Source organism: Garra rufa, chromosome 10, assembly GCF_049309525.1.
Source record: "Garra rufa chromosome 10, GarRuf1.0, whole genome shotgun sequence".
Taxonomy (NCBI): domain Eukaryota; kingdom Metazoa; phylum Chordata; class Actinopteri; order Cypriniformes; family Cyprinidae; genus Garra; species Garra rufa.
In genome coordinates, this window is record NC_133370.1 from 14183271 (window position 1) to 14204264 (window position 20994).

The window sequence follows — 20994 nt, forward strand, 5'->3', positions numbered from 1 at the left end:
CATGAAACCTGTCAAGAAATGTTAAGACCACATTTCAGTCCAATAGAAAATAATAAGAAATCATATTTGCATAAAAGTAATTGAATCTATACAACTGGACTTTTTACTTTAATTTCACCCCTGGTATTCTCTTTCTAATTATTTTTCAGTCAATTTACTGTATTACAGTAAAAAAAAAAAAAAAAAAAAATATAGGCCTATATATATATATATATATATATATATATATATATATATATATATATATATATATATAAAGATGTAATAAATTATACTATGATGTATAAATCATTTATATATTAATATTTTTTTATTTAATATTATATATTATTTTATATTATATATATATATATATATATATATATATATATATATATATATATATATATATATATAATATTTTATTAATATTTTATTTAATATTGAAAAGAATTCTCTTGTGCTCACCAAGCCTGCATTTATTTGATCCAATATACAGCAAAATAAGTAATATTATAAAATATTTTTGAATATATTTTCAAATGTAATTTATCCCTGTGATCAAGGCTAAATTTTCAGCATCATTTCTTCAGTCTTCAGTGTTACATGCTCCTTCAGAAATCATACGAATATGCTGATTTGCTGTTCAGGAAACATTTTTTATAGAAAGATCTGAAGATCTACATTTATCTGAAATAAAAAGCTTTTGTAACATTATACACTATACCATTCAAAAGCTTGGAGTCAGAATATATATTTTTTATAGAATTATAGAAAATAATACTTTTATTTAGCAAGGATGCTTTAAATTGATCAAAAGTGATGATAAAGACATTTATAATGTCACAAGACTTCTATTTCAGATAAATGCTGTTCTTCTGAACTTTCTATTCATCAAAAAAAAAACTCTAAAATCAAAAAACTCTCAAATTCTACTCAGCTGTGGTCAACATAATAATAAAAATAAAAAATGTTTTTTGAGCAGCAAATCCGAATATTAGAATGAGTTCTGAAGGATCATGTGACTGGATTAATAATGCTAAAAACTCAGATTTGACACCACAGGAATAAATTACATTTTAAAAAACATTTAAATACAAAGCAGTTTTTTAAATAGTAAAAATATTTCAATATTTTACTGTTTTTGTTGTGCTTTGGGTCAAATAAATGCAGGATTGGTGAGCAGAAAATACTTCTTTAAAAAACATTGAACAATCTTACTGTTCAAAAACTTTTGACTGGTAGTGTATGTTTTTGTAATACATTTTAAAACACATATCTCTCTTTATATTTAATATCGACACGTATTGAGTTTTAGGATTGATATATATGTACATGACATGTATGTCCAGAAATGTACATTTGTATGGGCTATATGTTAATATATCAAATTATTCAGATTTCTAATAGGTTTTCTTTAGGTTTCCTATATGGAAACTGTATATGTTTACATAAAAAAAATTAAAAAATGAAACAATAAAATAATATTTATTTTCTATTTTCAGTGGTATATGAGCATCATTCTAAGCTAGAGAAGTCCCTCCAGAAAGAAAGACTTGAGCATAAGAAGGCTGAAGAGGGTAATGTCCTGTTCATTTGCACAATAATTGATTTCCTGATACACACAGCCCACTTAATCTGGATGCGATTTGATAATGATGATAGATAATGAATGATAATGAGTCCAGGTTGTGCTGAATGCAGTCTGCTTCACGTTTGTTTTTAAAAGCCTCTATTGATTGTCAATACATCATAGATTTGCTTGTGTTTAAGCGGGAATCACAGAAGGCCCTCAACAAAGAAAAGGTAATTTAAAACGTATGGTGTTTTGATTACTAATGATGTGTAAACACGATAGAGCTGCTGTCTGCTGTTGTGGATGCATAACTTACAGTTTTGTTTGACCTAACAGCAAGAATCAACCTATCGACTGAATACTCTGCAGACTGAGCATCAAATCCTGAAGGTGAATACTAGTTATGATATTTTAATCATGGATGATGTTAAACAAACATAATAATTCTGGCCTCTTTTACATACGACTAAAACAGTCCCAGCATGAAGACTTGAAGATGCAATACTATGAACTTCGAGATAAGCACCAGAATCAAGGACAGGATCATGAACGTGTTCTGGATGAGCACAGGCTGGAAATAGACAACCTGCAGAGGGAGAAAGAGGTTGAAATATCCAGACTGAAAGGTAAATCTGCGTGCTACTCTTGTATGTATTCAGAGTAATCAGATTTAAGGCTCAGACCGAATCCGTTCCCAACCAGATAAAATGCACCTGACCGTACACATTTGCTAGAGTCTTTCATCACCAGATTTCCTCCTTGTAGAGAATGTGTACAACCTTCGAGAGGAGAACAGACAGCTGCGGAAAGCTCATCAGGATATCTACACACAGTTACTTGATGTGCAGGTCAGAGAAACTACAAAGGATTCTGTGTTGCATTATGTGATTAGGGTTTGTAGGGAGTTTGAATTTGCATGTAGTATTTCAGTTAAGCACAGATAATATTACTGTTCAGTTTGTAGTCCCAAAACCTGGACTTTTACTATTCTAGACATACTGAAATGGCAGTTATTCTTTTATTCATCACCATTTCAGGAACAGCACAAGAACCTGCAAGCTTCAAAAGATCACCTCTCACTCACATTACAAGACCATAAAAATGCACTTGCTGCAGCCCAGGTGTGTATCATGATTGAAGTAAATCACATTCTGTGACTCCAGCACCTTTAACAAATACAAAAATAAATTGGCAAATAAAAACAATTGATTGCTGGGTATCCCAATACTAATTCTTAAAGGGATAGTTCACCCAAAATTAAAATTCTGTCATTAATTACAAGACCTTCGTTCATTTTTGGAACACAAATTAAGATAAAGATTTTGTTCAAATCTGAGAGCTTTCTGACCCTCTATAGACAGCAATGCAACTACCACGTTCAAGGCTGAGAAAGGGAGTAAGGATATTGTTAAAATAGTCCTTGGGGAATCGGTGATTCAACTGTAATGTTATGAAGCTACGAGAATACTTTTTGTGTGCAAAGAAAACAAAAATAACAAATTTATTCCATCTCAGCTCAGTCTTTGCCACCTTTCACAAGAGTAGCTTCATAAAATTATGACTGAACAATGTCCTTACTACCTTTTTGAGCCTGGAACATGGTAGTTGCGCTGCTGTCTATGCAGGGTCAGAAAGCTCTTGGATTTCATCAAAAATATCCTAATTTGTGCTCTGAAGATGAACAAAGGTCTTACGGGTTGACATGAAATGACATGAGGGTGAGTAATTAATGCCATACAGTGGTTAGATACATTAGTTTTCATTAAAGTTTTCAATCAAAAATTGTAGAGTCAAGCTAATCTAACTATTTAAGACGATGTACACTACTAGCATTTCGAAGTCTGGGGCTTGTAAGATTTGTAACATTTTTGAAAGAAGCCTCTTATGCTCACAAAGGCTGCATTTGTTTATATAAATACAGTACAAAAGAGTAATATTGTTAAATATTATTACCATTTAAAATGACTGTTTTCTGTTTTAATATATTTCATAATGTAATTTATTCCACAGCTGGCAAAGCTGAATTTTCAGTAGTCATTACTCCAGGCTTCAGTGTCACATGATCCTTCAGAAATCATTTATTTATTTTTCCAAGTCTTTACTGTCGCTTTGGATCGATTTAATGCATTCTAATGCACCCACATTTGTTCTTTTTCTCTAAAAAAGTTATTGACCCTAAACATTTTAACCTACTAATCATGTTCTCATCTCATTTCATGCCATCTAACCCTACAAAGACAGCTGTAGGTGTGGAGAGATTTGAGATGGAGTGGTAACACTTTAATGAATACGGTTCATTGGTTAACATTGGTTATCTAAATTAGTTAACATGAACTAAGAATGAGCAATACTTCTACATTATTAATTAATCATAGTTAATGTTAATTATTACTAATGCATTATTCAAATCACAAGTTGTGTTTGTTAACGTTAGTTAATGCGCTGTGAAATAACATGAACAAACAATGAAAAACTATTTTTTATTAACTACACGGTAAAAAAACTATTTGTTGAGTCAATTTAAAATAATTTGTTACCTGGCTGCCTTAAAATTTGAAGTTCAGTAAACTCAAACAATCTTAGTTAACTTGAAATGTTAAGTTGTACTAAGTGACAACTTAGATATTTGAGTTGATTCAACGTAGGGCTGGGCGATAAAACGATAACGATATATATCGCGATAGACAAGAAATCGATATCAATAAAAAAATGTGTTCGATAAAACGTTCGATATTTTGTATTCTTCGTCGGCCCGCCCAGCCCCCCTTTAACGTTCAGTTCATAGCGCCAGATCACAATAGAAGTTAAGGTTATCTTTCCTACAGAACGGGTCCATGTTGTTGAATTAAACAAACTAAATAGCCTTATATTATTTATCTTATTTACACGACGGCATGTGATTTCTGTCTCTACATGATCGCGCGTTTACAATGTCTACACACAGACGGGATCGCGGACTCCATTCATAAAAACGGACTTTACTATAGGGCGGAATGCCGCGGAATTCGTCGATTTTTGGACCAATAAATCAAACGTTGGTCTGTTAATTAATTCAGATCGCGATATGGACTAGTGTCTGTGAAAACTGAAATGCAAAAAGACCGTTTCAATAAGAATCCTGCATGTTCCGTTTGCCTCTATATGTATGAATGGAGGATTTAAATTATTTACATAAAACAATATATGATAAAAAATAAAATAAAGAGTCACCACTTAAATGTTGAAAAAATACTATTATTATTAAACCTTTTTTTAACTGAATATAATTTTTCTTCTATGTATTAATTTTAACAGTAAAGCTCCGTTTATTTTTATTTTTAAAAATAAATCAGTGATTTTGCTTTCATTTGATTATCAGAAAAATTAAAACAAGAATTTCTGAAAAAAAAAAAAAAAAAAAAGATTGTAAGGCCCTATTGTTCAAAATGTTGAAAGTTTTGGACTTATTTTTTCACTTAAATAAATATTTTTGTTATTACACAAAGTATAGGCTAAAGTACCGGGAAAGAAGTAACGTTGGCTACTGGCAACCAGCAATCTGTGCAGAAATAAATATTATCAGCCAAGTACTTTGCAACAACCTCTGACCTGTGGTCAAGCCGTACTTCTGGGCCATACATTAGCTAAACCATTCACTTCATCGACAATGAATGGGGTTTGAATTGAGGATTAAGAGATAATTAAGTGTATATTGTGACTTTAGACTTATGTTTACATTTTAATTATTTGAGTTTTCCATGGTTGTTGACATTTCTGTCTTAATAACTGAGGGGATTATGATCAGAGGCAGGTTAAGTTTAAAATAAAAATGCTTGAGTGTAATATATTTTTCTCCTGGTCCTTATTTTAAATGGGTCATAAAAATATCAATAATTATCGATATCGACCGATATGAAACACTGATATCGTGATATAGTTTTCAGCCATATCGCCCAGCCCTAATTCAACATACACTTTTAAGGAAGCTGGGTAACTTGCCCAGATTTTAAGTTGAACAAACCAATTTTTTAGTTAAGCCAACTCAAATACTTGTCACTTAGTACAACTTAACATTTCAAGGTGACACCTTTTTGAGTTGACTGAACTTACAATTTTAAGGCAGCAAGGTAACAAATTATTTCAAGTTTTTGATTAATAAAGATTAATAAATAGTGTAATAAATGTATTGTTCATTGCACATTCACGTTAGTTAATACATTAACTAATGTTAACAAATGACACCTTATTATAAAGGTTTACAGGATGAAGTTAAGTTTGTTGGAAACTCCTGCCTAGCAGTGTTTACAACATAAGCATATCTAAAGTCTCTTATTATAGTTGATCTTTTTCTATGCCTCAGGCCACAGGTTCAAGCTGTGTAAATACTACAGATGTGTCACCCTGGCATTTTACGCTGTGTGAGTGATGCATGTTTGCCTGCCATTAACATCTGAACACTGACATTACGTCTAATCGGATATAATATGCCACTGTGACACATTCTAACATGTAAACTACTTATTCTTCTTCACCTTACATTGTAGAAATCATCTCTTGTGTAGCGTCAGGCTATGTAAACCTTTGTTCTCAAATAAAACTGGGGAGTATATTTTATACCAATTATTTATGATGGTTAAAATATATAACATTATAAATTCAGTACGTTTTCTCCTTGGCTGTTTATTTAATTTACGTTTTACAGTCTCTGTGCTGAGTTAGCATCTTTCTTTCATAGAGCCAGCTCTCATACTATTTGACTTTCATTACCCAATCCATGCATCACAAAGTATCACTTGAGAAATTTTTAATTCCATCCTAATTCAATGTTTGAATAAAGCTGCAGGTGGAAGAGCTGAGGCGATTAAAGGAGAATCGTAATAAAGCATCCGGTGCTGGCCGAGCAGCTAAAATTGATAAATTTGCTACCAAACGCACCCGCAGCTATATACCGGAGACAGTAGAGCGCCTAAATGAGGAGCTGCATAATAAGCCCATTCAGGTACAGAAGTAAATATAACATACAACGTTAAAAGACTAACTCATTTATTTATACTTTGCTTTTATTAGTAAGAAAGCCTATGGATTAGCCTGCTGTAGACATGAATGTGTGCTGTTCACACTCTCACGTCACAAATGGATTAAGTCTTAATCCTTTTTTGAAATTATTCTCACAGTCGATGTATATATTCAAAGGCCATTTGGGCTAGTTTGTCAACTTCGGGATGGGATGACTCACGTAACCCTAATAATGTACATGTGTGACTGTGGCTAATGCAAGTGTCTTATCATCAGGCCACACCACACTTTGGTCATACGGATGTTTCTCCTTTACAGGTGGAAGGATATGAGGAAAATGGAAAAGGGTTATCCCCTCAAGGTGTGTTGGAGATTGAAAATAACAATGCGACCAAAGTGGCAATGAAGCAGCCTCGGCAAATTGATATTTTTGCTGAGGGAAACGGCAAGAAAGAGGAGAGAAGCACATCAAAGGAGAGAGGAGGAGAGGATAAGGGGAAAAAGGCAGTGCTGGAACATTCCTTATCAAACCCAGAAGAGCTGGGCATTAACCCTCGCAACACGCTAAGCCAAAGCCCGGAGAAACAGACGCAGACAGAGCCACTTCACAGAACCAAAGTACACTTTGAGGCTTTGGATACAGTTATTGCTGGTAAGGAAGGATATTTTTGTGGCAGGTATTGGCTTTTTCTGATTCTGCTGTATTTTATGAAGCTCTAGCACAAAAGTCCAAAGTGCTACCAAGCTGAGATATGGAGCAAAAAACATTAAAGGATACATTTAAATGGCACATTTATGTTATTATTGGTATAGAAACCATTTTCACTCCAAAACTGCTGTTAAATTTCAGAAATTACAAAGAAGCGGCAAGTAACACATTAAGTAAACATGACATTTTGATGTAGATAAACTATAATAAGTATTTTCTTCTAAAACATACTTCAATAATTTTAAAAACTTCGAAAAATCATTTTTCATTTCTTTTGAAATACAGGGAATGCTGTGCAATCACACCATGTTATGGCTGGACCAGATGTGAAGGAGACTCAAAAGCATGACAAGGTGTGTTTGATAATGCAGTGTGTATGTTTATATACAGCCAAACCAAAATGTATTCAGACACCTTCAACATTTCTCGCATTATCGCTATAGTTTAGAAAATGGTAATAAAATATGACTAGAACTCAGAGTTAAACTGTGTCAGTACAAATTCATCTTGATAACTTTCATAGAAAGGTATGTAATAGATTACGATCAACCAAATTCAACCAAACTGCTGACCAATTACTAAGCTATAGTGAATTTTGTTCAGTCTGTAGTGTAAAAAGGTCGCATTAGCAATGAAAGAAAAAACACTTAAGCAAAACATGGTCAGGTCAAAGTGTTTTTATCAGTTTTACTGGTAGTCCACTGTATGAAATTTTTTTGGGTATAATATGTCACGGTTTAGTTGATTTTGCTATCCTCACTTACATGAACTATAGTGTCCTGCACCCACTTGTAAAAAAAAAAATATCATTTTTGGTTTGACCTCATATATGTCTCATTGTCCTTTTTGATCTGCATTTTGCTAATTTTCCGCTGCACTGAGAGTCTTTGCTATGCGAATTGCATGATCAGACATGAAAGAGGCCAAAAAACAGATTTAAACAGATGAATGTTTGTTTACGCTGTTCAGGAATGAGATCTGTGTCACTTGTAGAGAGGAAAAAACTGATTCGGACCACTTACAACACTGCATGAATGACAAATTGCATGCAGAGCCATAAATTAATTATTCAATAACATCAAGGCAGTGTGGCGTAAACACTGTGGCTGTGCTTTCTCTGTATTATTTCTCGAAAAGCTCAATTATTTGACTTTGAAGTGCAAATGACAATTTCTTTAGAGTTTTATCACAGGAAATTACATCATTTGAAGTTTAAGATTTCTATTAATGACTTATTCTCTCTTAAAACGACTCCTTTGAGCAGGCCATGGGAGAAAAAAACCTGAACGCTGTGAATGAGGTCAACAACCAGAACCATGAATTTGAAGATGCAGAGGAAGAAACGGAGTACAAAAATAATGCAAATAATATCAGGCCTGAAGAGGATGAGCAGCTTGTGGTGAGTTAACAAGAAAGATACTAACTTTTTGTATATTATTCATAAAATAAGTCTTGTGGTGATACTGACCTGCAAGTAATTTTTAAAATGTATTACTATTTGGTATTATTGAACATACACTGCTGTTCATCTGCATGTGCAAAATGTGAATTATTTGACCAAAATAAGAGGGATCATACAAATGTATGTTATTTTTTGTTTAGTACTGACCTGAATAAGATAGTTCACATAAAAGACATTTACATATAGCCCACAAGAGAAAATAATAGTTGAATTTATAAAAATGACCTTGTTCAATAGTTTACATACACTTGATTTTTAATACTGTTGTTACCAGAAATGTCCTTCAGGTCCCACAGATTTTTGGTTTTTCAGCATTTTTGTGTATTTGAACCCTTGCCAACAATGACTGTATGATTTTTAAAATCCATCTTTTCACACTGAGGACAACTGAAGGACTCCTATTACAGAAGTTTCAAATGCTCACTCATTCTTCAGATGGAAAAACGATGCATTAAGAGTCAGGGGTGTAAACTTTTAAACAGAATGAAGATGTGTAAATTTTTCTTATTTTGCCTAAATATTGTAAGATACTTACATGTTTCCCGGAAGACAAAATAAGTACAATTTTCCCTGATCTTCAAATTCATAAAGCTCTTAATGCATTGTGTTTTCTTCTGGAGCATCAGTGAACGTTTGAACCTTCTGTAAAAGTTGCATATAAAAAGATAATTCTCAGAATTATACAGTCGTTGATGGAAAGGGTTCAAATACACAGAAATGCTGAAAAACCACAGAATTTGTGGGACCTGAAAGATTTTTCTGAAGAACAGCAGGCAGTTTAACTGTTCAGAAGAGACTCATGAACAACTATCACTAAACGAAAAAAAAAAAAAACAGCTGTGGATCATTCAGGCAACAACGGAACATTAGGAATCAAGTGTATGTTAACTTTTGAATGGGGTCATTTTTATTTATTGGTTTATATATTGTTATTTTCTTTTGTGGACAATATGTAAACGTCTTTTATGTGAAATATCTTATTCAGGTCAGTATTAAATAAAAAATAATACGCATTTTGTATGATCCCTCTTATTTTTGGTAAAATAATAACATTTTGTAGATTCTACAAGGTGTATGTAAACTTTTGACCTCAACTGTATATATTAAAATAAAAATAGTTATTTTAAATTGTAATAATATTTCACAGAATTACAGTTTTTTGATCAAATAAATGCAGTCTTGGTGAGCATTTCTTTCAAAAGTGTAAAAATAAATAAATGTAAAACCTGTTGACAAGGTTGCTGTTAGTAGTTTCAGCAGAGGAAGTAAACCTACTGGTATGGAACGATAAGCAGATTACTGATGCACTATATCAATAGGTGGCAGGCGATCCAGAGCAGCAAGAGGACCAGCCGGATGAGCAATATGAGGATGGTGTAGAGGATGAGGTGAGGGAATACAGGCATTGATGGACTGGTGTGCTGAGGAAGTGATACAAAATGCTAGATGAAAAATGACTTGTTCCCATCATCCCCACTGCAACATCCATTAGACTCTTGATGACTCAGTGCATGACAGACAGAAGAGAGCAGAAGTGGAAGAGAGTGACGAAGATCCCTACAGTGAGCGTAATGGAACACAGGTCAGCCAAACGCTTAAGAAGTCCTTTCCTATCAATCAAATATAAGTAGTGAGATTAAGAAGAATAAGAGTAGCGAGAATGCAGAAAATGCATTTAGAATGTAAAGGCACAAAATGTTATACAGGCTAATGAATGCATTTTGAACACAGAAGATTTGAAATATCAAAAAATGTTTTGTTTCAGAGCAATGAAAACCCAGAAGCTGAAAACGATGCCAATCAGACGGGGAGCTTCCAAGAAAAACTGATAAAAAGAGGATGAAGTAGATCTTAGGGAAAGCAATCAAAAGCCTAAGATGTGAAGGGGACTGATTCTAGTGTCTGATGATTGGCTTTACACATCTCTTCCAGCAGAAAACGAAAATGCAACAACTGTGATCCCTTGTTTTTTAAGAAGTGACTACTTATGCAAGTGCCTTGTACTTCCAAGTACAAGGATTTGTTCAGCATTTATATTTAATCAAAGCATTGTATCTTCTTGATCTTACTAAAGCAATATGAAGCGGCACCCTGCTGAATGAAAATAAGCAAAGTTAACTTTTAATTCCTTACAGTATGTCGGAAAGTATTCGAATGATTTCTAATAGGCAAATGTTATTTATGTTTTAATACTCCCTCAGTTCTAAGATTTTTTAAGGTGATAAAATATGTATTAAAATTAATCTTCAGTTCTTTTTTCACTTATTTAAATTGGTAATGTAGTAAAAGGGACAGAAAATGATTACAAATTGTAAATGTTTTTAAGCTTTTCAATTTTTTTTACTTTGGTATGTTACTTTTTTATGTGAGAACATAATGCACATCTAGACCTTTCCTGTAAAGTATAAAAATGTAACATATTCAAGCTGTAAATGAGCGCTTGTATTGTGTTATCATTAAAAAATCATTAAATTTGTATGCTTCTCATTACATGCAGAGATAAAATGTACTTGCAAAAGATAAAATTACATTATATTTTAAAATATTTCAGTGAAGTCAAATGTAGATTTTTTTAGCTGTATTAAAATTATGAATAATGTGTTTTTTGTTCATGTTCACCCCTTTACATATTTTCTTCTCTTACTGCTCATACCATATTATACCATATATATCTGTATTTGTTTTAGCTATTTGTTCAATGCTGTAGGTTTACTGTTTTGCAAATAATGCCCCTACAATATTTACCTTATATTCAATACAAAGCACTGTATGACACACTCTCAAACGTTCATGGAAGGTGCAACCTGGTTGGTCAGGAGACGGAAGTCGTCGGCTTTCTCACAGCTCACGCAGAAAACTTCCGACTTCCGAAGTTGAAAACAAACACAGCTATATTTTGCTAACTAAGCATCAAGGAAACGTATTACTTACCCCTCAGCTGTGAGACGTGAAGGCGAAGACGAGAGCAGGTATTTCTGTTGAGATTGTGATCATATTGTGTATACGGATGTCGAGATGAACAGATATGTCTGCTAACTTTGATAGCCAGCCTGCCCCTGTCTAGCTATGAAGGAGTTAGCTAGGCTGCTAACTATAAAAACACTTGAGTAATAAGCAAAGCTTGAATAACGTCAGAATGTGGTCTGTTTGATTAGGCTTTGACGGATTAGAATACAACCAAACCAAATCGAAAGCAACCGGAGGGAGTGTGGTATAATAAAGAGATTAGAAAAACATTGGCTACATGTCTATTGTAATGAACGGGTTAGCAGGGTAAATAATTAACCATAGTTTTACTAGCACGGGCTTTCTAGGCTATATTTTTTGTGACAATAACAAGGTGTTTACATTGTGTCAGATGGCGTCGATATAATGTCATAACATAGGTGAGGCTCTGCAGTCAAGTTTGACTGAGCCTTAATTACAGGAAACCATGGCAGTAAAATATATATGTAACAATATTGAGAATTATATTTTTTGTTTTTATATTGTATTCGTTTAGCTGTCACTAAGTATGTGTTTAAAGCTAAGAATGTGCATAAAGTAGTATAAAAAATGCTTATAAGAGCTAGAGAGTGTTAAAACATTTTGTTTCGTTAAATGTAGAAAATTTGTCATGAAGTGCTTTGTTATTAGTTGAGAATACATTTGTGGTAGATATCCATTAATTTAATGTATTTCTTCCTAACATTGTAGTGTATTTGAGAGAACTGTGAGTGAATTGTGTGGCTCAACTGCCCATTTTAACCTGCGGTGGGCCTCCATTGAGGATGACAATGGAAGAGATGAAGAATGAAGCTGAGACAAATTCAATAGTCTCTATGACATTATATGCAGTAATGTACCCAGTCTTCAATGAGGTATTTACACTTCAGTATAAGCATGTAGTGTTATTTGACAATATTAAAATGTTATGTTTAAATGAGCGTGCTGGCAAAGTTATGTTTACTTTATGTTTATCTTTCATTGAATTATTGATTTATCTAACAATAAAAAAAATCACAGGCTGTTCACTGCACACTGATAAATTTGGACAGAAAATAGAACTGTTTAAAATTTTAGGTGAATAGGGTAAAAAAAAAAACTAAAAGTTATCACCTTACTTACCCAGTTGATTGATTACATTGATAATTGCAAACATTTTTTGTATTGCAAGTTTTCTAAAATGTTAGGTTTAAATATGCAAATGAGGCATTATTAAAATGTGCTAATTTGCATACATTTCTAGTACACAAATCTAAACACTGAATGAAGTCAGTTTAAACATTTTTTTGACATATTAGAGTGAAATATTTTTACAGAGGGGATTTTGGGTGTCTCATTTTGTCACTCTTAAATTTAAAAAAAACTTTAAACATACAAAAAAAAAAATTTTTGACCATTTTGGGGGAATAAAATGTATAAAATCAAGCTAACTATATATGAACAAATCCCTCTGTAAAAACCTTCAGGATATAGACAGCAATAAAAATGTAAAGTTTGGTGTGTGTAAGTGTTACTGAAGTGGAGATTTATAACTCATAGTAGGGGGAAAAACTCATTTTGAGAAAACGACCTTTAAAAATATGTATTGTAATTGAAATCTATCGACACAAATCGATAAAGTGCTATAAAAGAAACACTTAACAGTGTCTTTTGGGTGTTTTCTTTTCACTAGTCTAAAAAAAAACACTTCATGAAAAACCAAAAAGCCCAAAATCTCAAACTTGACAGGTGCATGATAAAACAGCAGTGTCTCCCCTTAAATCATTTTTAACATTTTAAATTTTAGAATTTTGGTCCTTAAGAAATCTTTCGTATTATCAATGCTGGTTCAAAAGAACAGCGTTTATTTAAAATAGAAATCTTTTATAACATTATACGTGACCCTTGACCACAAAACCAGTCATAAGGGTCACTTTTCTATTGATGTATGGTTTGTAAAGATAGGATAATATTTGGCTGAGATGCAACCATTTGAAAATCTGTAATCTGAGGGTGAAAAAAAATCTAAATATTGAAAAGTCCAAATGAAGTTCTTAGCGATGCATATTACTAATTAAAAGTAAGTTTTGATATATTTACGGTAGGAAATTTACAAAATATCTTCATGGAACTTGATCTTTACTGTTATCCTAATGATTTTTGGCATAAAAAAAATTATAATTTTGACCCATACAATGTATTTGGCTATTAGTACAAATATACCTGTGCTGCTTGATCACACTTATGTCTTTATTGTAACTTTTGATTTAATTTAATGCATTCTTTATAAATATGTATTAACGAAAGTTTTACTGACTCAAATTTTGAACAGTATAGTAGCTTGAACATTTAATATTATGAGGTATATGAATATGAAATGTCTGATTTTGACTTTGTTTATCTGACAGTTGGAGAGGATAAACCTGTCAGCGGCACAGACATTGCGGGCAGCATTTATCAAAGTAAGACTTCCTGAAAATGTCCATTCATCAGCTGGCAGATGCCGATGATACAGTGTTTATTTTTCTGACATGTAATCTCTCTTCATCTAGCCCTTGTGATGTATTTGTTTTAAAAAGCGATTAATTTCATGCTCAACATATTATGAGGTTTACTGATGTGAGTTTAATGCTCTTCAATCAACGCCACCCTCTAAAGGCAGAGAAAGAGAACCCAGGCCTCACTCAGGATATCATCATGAAGATACTGGAGAAGAAAAACGTGGAGATCAACTTCACAGAATCACTACTGCGTATGGCTGCAGATGACGTGGAAGGTAAAAAAAAACACAATTTGCTTCTAGTATAGTTGCTATTTCTAGATTTTTCCTGCACTCAAAACACTTAAAAGATAAGCTTACTTTCAGAATAACATTTTTCTGATCATTTACTCACCCCTGTGTCATCCAATATGTTCTTCAGTCGGAAAGAAATTAAGGTTTTTGAGGGAAACTTTCCAGGATTTTTCTCCAAATAGTGGACTTCAATCGAGGCCAGTGGGTTGAAGGTCCAAATTGCAGCTTCAAAGGGCTCCAAATGATCCAAGATGAGGAATAAGGGTCTTAACTAGCGAAACAGTCTGTCATTTTCGGGAAAAACAAAAACAAATTTATATACTTTTTTTAACCACAAATGCTCATGTTGCACTAGCTCTAAGCCCTCTGAGCCCTTTGAAGCTGCTTAAAACTCCAATTTGGACCTTCAACCTGTTGGCTCCCATTGAAGTCCACTATATGGAGAAAAATCCTGGAATCTTTTCCTCAAAGAAAGAAAGACATGGAACATTTTGAATGACATAGGTGTGTTTTTTTCCCCCCACTAAAGATCAGGGTGGTTTTTGTGATCATGTGCACTTGTTTTAGTATCTGAACTTACAATATTTTATAACTCATAATTTACAGAGTACATGATTGAAAGACCAGAGCAGGAATTCCAGGACTTAAATGAGAAAGCACGAGCCCTCAAACATATCCTGAGTAAAATCCCAGACGAGATCAACGACAGAGTGCGCTTCCTACAGACCATAAAGTGAGGATCCTGTCTCTTGTTTTCACCTTGATGGCGTAGTGGTTAAAGATCTGTCTGAGTAATCAGCATGACTCTTAACCTCTGGTCACTCCAGAGGGACTGTCCCAGTAATAAGTATACTGTATGTCAAAGCATCTGCTAAATGAATACTTACTTACTACAAACTAGAGTAATGATCATGCAATAACTGCAGTCAAAATCGTTCAGAGCCTATAGATTTTTCTCCCCTTATAGTCTTGCTTTAAGTCTAGTGCTTTAGTTTTAATCAAGCAATCAGCCAACAATTAATCGACTAAGTGATCTTGCATAGCTGACAAAACCATGGATACATAGACCTCAGGAGATGTCCAAAAGTGAAAGATTTGTAGACATTTTAATGGGCCTCTCCTCTATTATCTTGCCATTCTCCACTGCCTGACTGCTGAGTCAGTGCTTCGCTGTTCATAAATGTATTCATCACTCCTGACCTCTCGCTGATTTCCACAGAGACATCGCCAGTGCTATAAAAGAGCTGCTGGACACAGTCAACAGTGTGTTTAAGAAATACCAGTATCAGAATCGCAGGGTGAGTATTTCTTATTTTGTAGATAACATTTTCACTGTTGCACAAACAAGTTTAAAATAATATTCAGGGATTAATATAAGTTAAAAAGAATAGTTCACACAAAAATGAAAATGTTGAAAAAAAACACCCTCATGTCATTGAAGATGTACAGATTTAAAAAAAATTTAGCATTACATCAGTTGCTCAACAATGAGTCCCCACTGTAGTGAATGGGTGCCGTCAGAATGAGAGTCCAGACAGCTGATTGAAAAAAATGGTGGAAGCATTATTACGGTTTATGGACTCAATGGTTTAAAGCTAAAATGCCTTAATGATTGGTTTCTCAAATAAACACGTTTCACTTCAATATTTTGATCAGTGTTGGGGGTAATGCATTACAAGTAATGCAAGTTACATAAACAGATTACTTTTTTCAAGTAACATTTGATGATCCAATTCAACCATACTAATAAGCAAAAATTACTTTAGATAAACTAACATTAGTGCATATTTTTGTTTTATTGTTGAAGAGTGTTGAACTTTCTTCTCCTGCGTTCTGCTGTACAGACATGAATGTACCTTTCCTTCAGCCTGAGGTGTGTTCATTTCACTTTTGGTGTGAAAGGGCTTTTATATTTGCCAAAAATAGAATTGTTTTATATTAAAAACAAACAAGCAAGCCCTGGCCATATTTAAAAAGTACTGCAAAAGTAATGCATTACTTTCCATAAAAAGTAACTAAGTGACGTAATTAGTTACTTTTTAGGGAGTAACACAATATTGTAATGCATTTCTTTTAAAAGTAACTTTCCCCAACACTGATTTTGATGTCTCTATTATCTGTTTGGACCCTTATTCTGACGGCACCCATTCACTGCAAAAAAACTAGTTGGAGAACAAATATTGTTAAATTTCTTTCTTTCAATCTGTTTTTGATAAAGAAACAAATTCATCTACATCTTGGATGGCCTGAGGGTGAGTAAATATTCAGAAAATTAAATTTTTGGGTAAACTGTTCCTTTAAGCTCAATTGATAGTGCTTAATGTTGATTACTACAAAAATTTAACTTGTCTGTTCTTTTCTTGCGAAAAAGAAAATGAAATCTAGCTTGCAGTGAGACACTTGCAGTGGAGTATGGCCAATACATAAATGTTATAAATACTCATTGTTGTTGTAATATAGCCACGAGTCATAAAAATGGTGTTAACATGATTTTAGTGTGAAAAAGAATCGCTAACATTTTCTGTGGAGAGTTGCATCTAATTATACAATTTGGCATGACAACCTAATTGCTTAAAATGACATCTCAAATAAACGTTTTAATGGTAACACTTTACAGTAAGGTGTCATTTGTTAACATTAATTAATGTATTAACTAACATGAACAAACAATGAACAATACATTTATTTCAGTATTTTTGTAAATTTTTCTTATTTTGCCTGAATATCATATTTTGCCCTTTAGAAGCTACAGAAAATACGTACAAGTTTCTCAAAAGACCAAATTAGTTAAATTTTCCCCCGATCTTCAAATTCAACATTTTTTACCCCCCGGCTCTTAAAGCATTGTTTCCTTCTGAAGTATCAGTGAGTGTTTGAACCTTCTGTAATAGTTGCATATGAGTCGCTCAGTTGTCCTCAGTGTGAAAAAATGGATCTCAAAATCATACAGTCACTGTTGGAAAGGGTTCAAATACACAAAAATGCTGAAAAACCAAATAATTTGTATGACCTGAAGTTTTTTGAAGAACGGTAGACAGTTTAACTGTTCAGGACAAACAAGGGACTCATGAAAAACTATCACTTTAAAAAACAAAACAAAAAAAAAACAGCTGTGGATCATTCAGGTAACAGCACAGTATTAAAAATTAAATGTATGTAAACTTTTGAACAGGGTAATTTTTATAAATTCAACTATTAATTTCTCTTGTGGACTATATGTAAATGTCTTTATGTGAAACATCTTATTCAGGTCAGTACTAAACAAAAAATAACATGCATTTTGTATGATCCCTCCTATTTTGGTAAATTTATTAACATTTAGCAGATTCTGCAAGGTGTATGTAAACGTTTGACCTCAACTGTAAATGCTGTAGAAGTATTGTTCATACTTAGTTAATGTTAACTAATGAACCTTGACAGAAAAATTAATGTCACATTTCTTTTCAATGATTATATAAAAAATCCCCTTCCATTGGAAGTGCCCCACTATAAAATTAACAGTATACCACAAATGCAACCAGTTGAGCACAATTCCTTTTAATAGCCAAAAATAACGTTTAACTTTTTTTCCCAGGCACTTGAACACCAAAAGAAGGAGTTTGTGAAGTACTCCAAAAGCTTCAGTGATACACTGAAAACATACTTCAAAGACGGAAAGTAAGCAAGCAGACAGTGACGGATGTTTTTTCCAAGTGCAGTGCTCATGCTTCTAGCAGACATCTGTTTTACAGATCTTCTATGAAAGTGCATTTCTCAATGACAAATGATTATCCAATGGACGTCCTGAGCACTGACTTTCCTCTTTCTCGTCCACAGGGCAATAAACGTCTTTATCAGTGCCAACAGGCTTATCCACCAAACTAACTTGATACTGCAGACCTTCAAAACCGTCGCCTAGGAGACGCCGCTGTGATGTGTGCGAGAGCGTGGAGCCAGTTATGTGTAATATACAAAGATTTTTGTCTTTTGAAAGTATAATTTATAAACTTCGCCTCATTTGAAGGAACTTAGAATGAGGAGTTCAAGACATGTTAATTTACCCTTAGCTGAATAATCATGATTTTCACCCTTCATTATCTTTTTCTTTCACTGTTGTTCTGATCAAATGAAAGCCAAAAGACTTTGCGCCTTAAAGTGTCATGCAACATTCCATATACAAAGTGTAAATATTGGTATTCTTTGTCGTTGAGACATAAAGAATAAGAATAAATTATGTATTTAACAGATATTTGGTTATAAATGTTCAATAAATAGTTTCAAATGTTTAATATTCTCTGTCTCTGAGGTTTTTTTAATTTATTCACTTAATATATCCCCACAGATGGACTAAGGAAGTTAAAAACACGGCTTTTATGAAGTCTGCTTCGTAATGTACATTAAGAAGCACAGTTAATGGAAGAGCTCTTCGACTTTCTGTGTGTTTAAGTGGATATTTAATGGTCTTAGAGTAGATGCAGAAGAGGGTGTCCTGGGCTGAAAGATGCTGAGTATAGTCTAATTGTGTCACCCAACCTCATAATGCTATTAGTTTTGAAACTGAAAACCTACACACGCATATTTGCTGTTAGGTAAAAACATACACTACTGAAAGGTAGTAAGGACATCATTAAAATACTCCATGTGACATCAGTTGTTAATTAATCTTAATTTTATGAAGCTACAAGTACTTTTTGTGCACAAAGAAAACAAAAATATTGACTTTTTGGTCATGGTACTCTCATGGATATATGTAACACAGAAGAAAAGAAATAGTTGAAAAAAAGTTTTTTTAAATTTAGTTTTCTTTGCACACAAAAAGTATTTTTGGGTAAACCATCATTTTAAAGTTTCATCACCATATCCTTATTTTGTTCCAAACCTGTTTGACTGACTTCTACAGAATACATTTAAAAATATAGCTGCAAGCAAATACCAGGGTTTAAACACTTTATGGCTTTTAAGCACATATAAAAAGACAACATATTAATTAGCAAGCCTTTAACCACCTAAATCAATTATTTAAAAAAAAAAAAAAAAAAAAGGCATTTTTGGCAAATACAGGTTGTGTTTACCATAGAAATACTATGTTTTTTAACATTTATGACTTTTAAGGATAAATAATTATTTTTATTTATTTTTTGATAATTATTGATCTAGAGCAGGGGTCCCCAAACTAAGGCCCGGGGGCCGAATGCGGCCCGCTCCCACATTTGGACCGGCCCTCTGAACAATGCCAGAGACATATTTTGAAAATGTAATTTTAAATATGTTTTACTTATATCATGTCGGTATTTGATAACAAAGGTTGGCTTTCAAACTAAAATTTCCATTAGTTATTAACATAGGTATAATTATTTGTTCAATTCACTAAGAGAATGGTACATTCAACGTAATGCGTCATCACGATCGAACAGGTGATGCGCTAGCCAGCTTGAAAAGAGCGATGACAAAATGACTCAGTAGCATTTGAGGTGAAACTAGCACTGCTCATCTCCCAGTTACCCAAAGTTTTTCTCGGTTGGTTGTGCATCTTTTTCTTCCACACTTTTTTTCTTCAACTCAACCTTCTGTTAACATGCTTGGATGCAGCACTCTGTGAACAGCCAGCTTCTTTGGCAATCAATGTTTGTGCTTACCCTCCTTGTGAAGGGTGTCAATGATTGTCTTCTGTACAACTGTCAGATCAGCAGTCTTCCCCATGATTGTGTAGCCTAGTGAACCAAACTGAGACACCATTTTGACGGCTCAGGAAACCTTTGCAGGTGTTTTGAGTTGATTAGCTGATTGGGATGTCACTATATTCTAATTTGCTGAGATAGCGAATTGGTGGGTTTTTGTTAAATGTGAGCCAAATCATCACAATTAAAAGAACCAAAGACTTTAAACTACTTCACTCTGTGTGCATTCAATTTATTAAATACACAAGTTTCACAATTTGAGTTGAATTACTGAAATAAATGAACTTTTCCATAATATTCTAATTTACTGAGAAGCACCTGTATATCTTTTGAAAAGAAATGATCATTTGTCTGTCTGGTGCATAAAAAACAATAAACTATTCTAGCATTAAAAGGTATAATAAATACAGGTAAAATCATAATAAAATAATAATAATAGTAGTCAGTCCGGCCCATGGAATTTTATTTTATAAACCGACCCGGCCCTCCATTAAAGAAAAGAAAATTATGTGGCCCGCTCAGAAAAAAGTTTGGGGACCCCTGATCTAGAGCAGGGGTTTGGAATGTTGATCCTGGAGAGCCGGTGTCCCTGCAGAGTTTAGCTCCAACCCTAATCAAACACCTGAACAAGCTAATCAAGGTCTTCAGGATACAGGTTGGTGGTTTTTTTCAGGGTTGGAGCTAAACTCAGCAGGGACACCAGCTCTCCAGGATCAACATTCCCTACCACTGATCTAGAGAGTCCAGCAAATTGTACTGAAGTGTTTTTTTCCAGATTGAGCAAAAAACCTAGGACTAATTTGCAAAAATAGGTTTTTCCACATCTTCTCAAGCATTTAACTAATGATTTGATTGACA

The 20994-nt window shown here is 33.5% G+C and overlaps 2 protein-coding genes across 2 annotated transcripts in view; both read left to right on the top strand.

Annotated features, from left to right (window-relative positions):
* Nucleotides 1-11152, top strand: part of LOC141344478 (uncharacterized) — a 12857-nt gene extending 1705 nt beyond the window's left edge. Inside the window, exons 2-13 of the mRNA XM_073849370.1 lie at nt 1485-1559; nt 1736-1785; nt 1892-1945; nt 2031-2181; nt 2321-2403; nt 2593-2676; nt 6869-7202; nt 7545-7612; nt 8524-8658; nt 10041-10109; nt 10214-10303; nt 10487-11152. Coding sequence (XP_073705471.1) covers nt 1485-1559; nt 1736-1785; nt 1892-1945; nt 2031-2181; nt 2321-2403; nt 2593-2676; nt 6869-7202; nt 7545-7612; nt 8524-8658; nt 10041-10109; nt 10214-10303; nt 10487-10564 — 1271 coding nt within the window. The 3' untranslated portion in view covers nt 10565-11152. The remainder of the gene's footprint in view (nt 1-1484; nt 1560-1735; nt 1786-1891; nt 1946-2030; nt 2182-2320; nt 2404-2592; nt 2677-6868; nt 7203-7544; nt 7613-8523; nt 8659-10040; nt 10110-10213; nt 10304-10486) is intronic.
* Nucleotides 11153-11560: 408 nt separating this feature from the next.
* LOC141344084 (programmed cell death protein 10-B) lies at nt 11561-18747 on the top strand. Its single transcript, XM_073848823.1, has 8 exons — nt 11561-11690; nt 12418-12581; nt 14094-14147; nt 14344-14461; nt 15086-15212; nt 15699-15777; nt 18054-18136; nt 18296-18747. Exons 2-8 carry the CDS (start codon nt 12492-12494, stop codon nt 18375-18377), a joined length of 633 nt encoding a protein of 210 aa, XP_073704924.1. The 5' UTR covers nt 11561-11690; nt 12418-12491; the 3' UTR covers nt 18378-18747.
* Nucleotides 18748-20994: the final 2247 nt, after the last annotated feature.